General features: G+C 38.1%; 1 protein-coding gene across 1 annotated transcript; it reads left to right on the top strand.

Moving 5' to 3' along the window:
• The first annotated feature begins 651 nt into the window (after nt 1-651).
• Nucleotides 652-2,526, top strand: LOC137748896 (gibberellin 20 oxidase 1-like). The gene is made up of 3 exons (XM_068489089.2): nt 652-1,300; nt 1,474-1,795; nt 1,991-2,526. Exons 1-3 carry the CDS (start codon nt 765-767, stop codon nt 2,252-2,254), a joined length of 1,122 nt encoding a protein of 373 aa, XP_068345190.2. The 5' UTR covers nt 652-764; the 3' UTR covers nt 2,255-2,526.
• Nucleotides 2,527-2,940: the final 414 nt, after the last annotated feature.

Here is a 2,940-nt window from a genome sequence, read left to right as displayed (position 1 = left end):
AGTATTGTGATCATATTAAAAATTTCTCTTTTTTTTTATGAGACTAATAAGATGATCAAGACCTCCTATAGTGTATGTGACCTTGTTTAGTATCTAGAATTTGATTAAAATGAATAACTTCTAAAATTTAAAGTATGTTGAAGGGAGAATTGAAAAATTATGCCTAATTAGAGGATAGAAGATGAATTTCGTGAAACAAATCTACCTATTCCAATCCTCCCTAAAATAGTCCGATTAGAATGGATGAGCTTCTTTTATATCTAATTCCCTACATGAAAAACTATTCACTTTCGTCTTCAATATACTTTGAAATAGGGAGTTATCTATTTCATTTCAATCCAATTCAAGATACTAGACGAGGCCATATTCAATATACTTTCAAATTAGAGAGTTACCCATTCTAATCTAATTAGGTAAAACGGTTGGGAAGGGGTTTGTATTTGTAACTGTTATATTATAGCTTAAGCAATAAAATGAGCTATAATATAACACAAAACACGCTTAGTGTGAGAGAGAACAGTAAAAACCAATAAGATTCTAATATTTGTTTACCGACCTCCCCAATGAACAGTCTTGTCAGTTTCTCACCACTCCCACTCTGCTTCTTTTTAAAGTCTGTCCTCCTTGCTAACTCTTGCTAAGCCAACAATCTCCTCTCTCTCTCTCTCTCTCTCTCTCTCTCTCTCTCAAGTATCAAGCCACCAAACAGTGTTCTTCCAAGTTCCACAATCTTAATTAGAAGTTACACACATTATACGCTAAGCATGCCAATGCCTCCTCAACATCTCCCACCAATGAATGAAACCAACAAAGAAAATGAAGAAAACTCTTTGGTGTTTGATGCTTCAGTTGCTCAGTACCAATCCAGCATACCCTCCAAGTTCATATGGCCCGACCACGAGAAGCCCTGCTCCGAGTCGCCAGAGCTTCCAGCTCCTCTCGTTGACCTGAAAGGCTTTCTCTCAGGGGATACGTGGGAGGTCTTAAATGCAACTCGTTTGGTCGATGAGGCATGCAAGAAGCATGGTTTTTTTCTCATTGTTAACCATGGAGTTGATTTGCAACTCGTAGGAAAAGCTCATGAGTACATGGACTCCTTCTTTGGTATGCAACTCTCGCAGAAGCAAAGGGCTCAGAGAAAGGCTGGTGAGCACTGTGGATATGCCAGTAGCTTCGTTGGCAGGTTCTCCTCCAAACTTCCATGGAAAGAAACAATTTCTTTCAGATATAGTGCCGATAACCAGTCCTCGGTCAATGACTATTTTGTGAACGTGATGGGTGAAGATTTCAGAGATTTCGGGTAAGAACACATGACCTAGAGTATACAGTTGTGCTTCTGCAATAAACAAAAAATATTGATAAACTCAGATTGGTTTCATGGTCTCCTTATCATTAAACCAATAAAATAATCGTCATGATCTTGTACATTACACATATCCCTTCACTTATGCAGCATTTATCTGTCTTGCTCAGGAAGGTTTACCAAGAATATTGTGATGCCATGAACAACCTCTCCAGTGCGATAATGGAGCTACTCGGAATGAGCCTAGGCGTTGGACGAAACTATTTCAAAGAGTTCTTCGAAGGAAATGATTCGATCATGAGGTTGAACTACTACCCAATGTGCCAAAAACCAGACCTAACACTAGGAACCGGGCCTCACTGTGATCCCACATCCTTAACAATCCTTCATCAGGATCAAGTCGGCGGACTTCAAGTGTTCGTAGATGATAAATGGCACTCCGTTACTCCTAAGCTTGACGCTTTCGTCGTCAACATTGGCGATACATTTATGGTAAGCTACCTTATTCATCAATTAGGCTCACTTTATTTAAACAGAGTCCGTTTCTTTTTTCTTTCAACCCCTACAAAATATCTGAAGGACTCCAACAAGAAGGACAAAACAGGGACCTTCAAAAGGTTTTCGACACAAACTATCAGACACTGTTTACGAATTTGAATTTATGCTTTCTCTGATTTGATCTTTCAGGCTCTATCAAATGGGATTTACAGGAGCTGCTTGCACAGAGCAGTGGTGAACAACAAAACTGTGAGGAAATCTCTAACCTTCTTCCTCTGTCCCAAAAAGGACAGAGTGGTGACCCCACCGAGAGGCTTGGTCGATTCCAATAGCCCCAGGAAGTACCCTGACTTCACCTGGCCTACTTTCCTAGAATTTACGCAGAAACACTACCGCGCCGATATGAGGACCCTGGACGCCTTCTCCGACTGGATTAGAACTACAACAAACTAACCCGGGAAGAACCGCCAAGAACACTTGCAGTGTTAATAGTGTACAAGGAAAAAGATGACAGATACACCAAGACCGGCGGAGAAAGAAACTTGGGCTGTTTACTAGTGTGTCGTCGTTGAAGGGAATCATGTAAATGAAAAAAAAGAAGCAATTTGGACGAGTAAATAAGTTAAGGGGCTCCTTATCTTCTCCTTAATCTAGTTTTCTGTCAATTAAAAAAATGAATCATTGTACTTAGTACTTCCATAAAGTAATCAAAGTTAATTTTTGTACGCACAGCCGTCAACTTCCGATGAAATTATGCCTATCAGATCGAATGCAAATGAAGTAAAACGAAGAAAAATAGACAATGTTATTAAACTAGTAGAATTATTGCAGGTGATGTTTTCTCGTTCAGGAATATTAGGAAGGCTAAATTTATAGAATAAAATTGCAAACTAAATGATGTGTCATTAATAAAAAATAAGCATATTTATTAATGTTTAAATAATAATTCAATCATCAATTTTCATATTATTTAATTTATAAAATTTAATCTACAAATTTAATTACTCTTTCTTCTTTCATGATCCTAGACAGTGACGTGAACTTTAACAGCGATTTAACAAGTGCCCTAGTCAATCTGCAACATACGATGCACAAAGTTTAATTTAAATATTTACGGGGACTTATCTATGACATCATAT

The sequence above is a fragment of the Pyrus communis genome, chromosome 2 (assembly GCF_041283825.1).
Source record: "Pyrus communis isolate YQ-2024b chromosome 2, ASM4128382v1, whole genome shotgun sequence".
Taxonomy (NCBI): domain Eukaryota; kingdom Viridiplantae; phylum Streptophyta; class Magnoliopsida; order Rosales; family Rosaceae; genus Pyrus; species Pyrus communis.
Note: the sequence above shows the minus strand (reverse complement) of the source record. Positions and strands in the feature narration are given on the sequence as shown.

Bases quoted from the DNA above. Each gene is read 5' to 3' on its own strand.
- LOC137748896 (XM_068489089.2), top strand. From the start codon at position 765: ATGCCAATGCCTCCTCAACATCTCCCACCAATGAATGAAACCAACAAA. The intron at 1,301-1,473 runs GTAAGAACACAT...TGTCTTGCTCAG, and splicing joins GAAGATTTCAGAGATTTCGG to GAAGGTTTACCAAGAATATT. The intron at 1,796-1,990 runs GTAAGCTACCTT...TTGATCTTTCAG, and splicing joins ACATTGGCGATACATTTATG to GCTCTATCAAATGGGATTTA.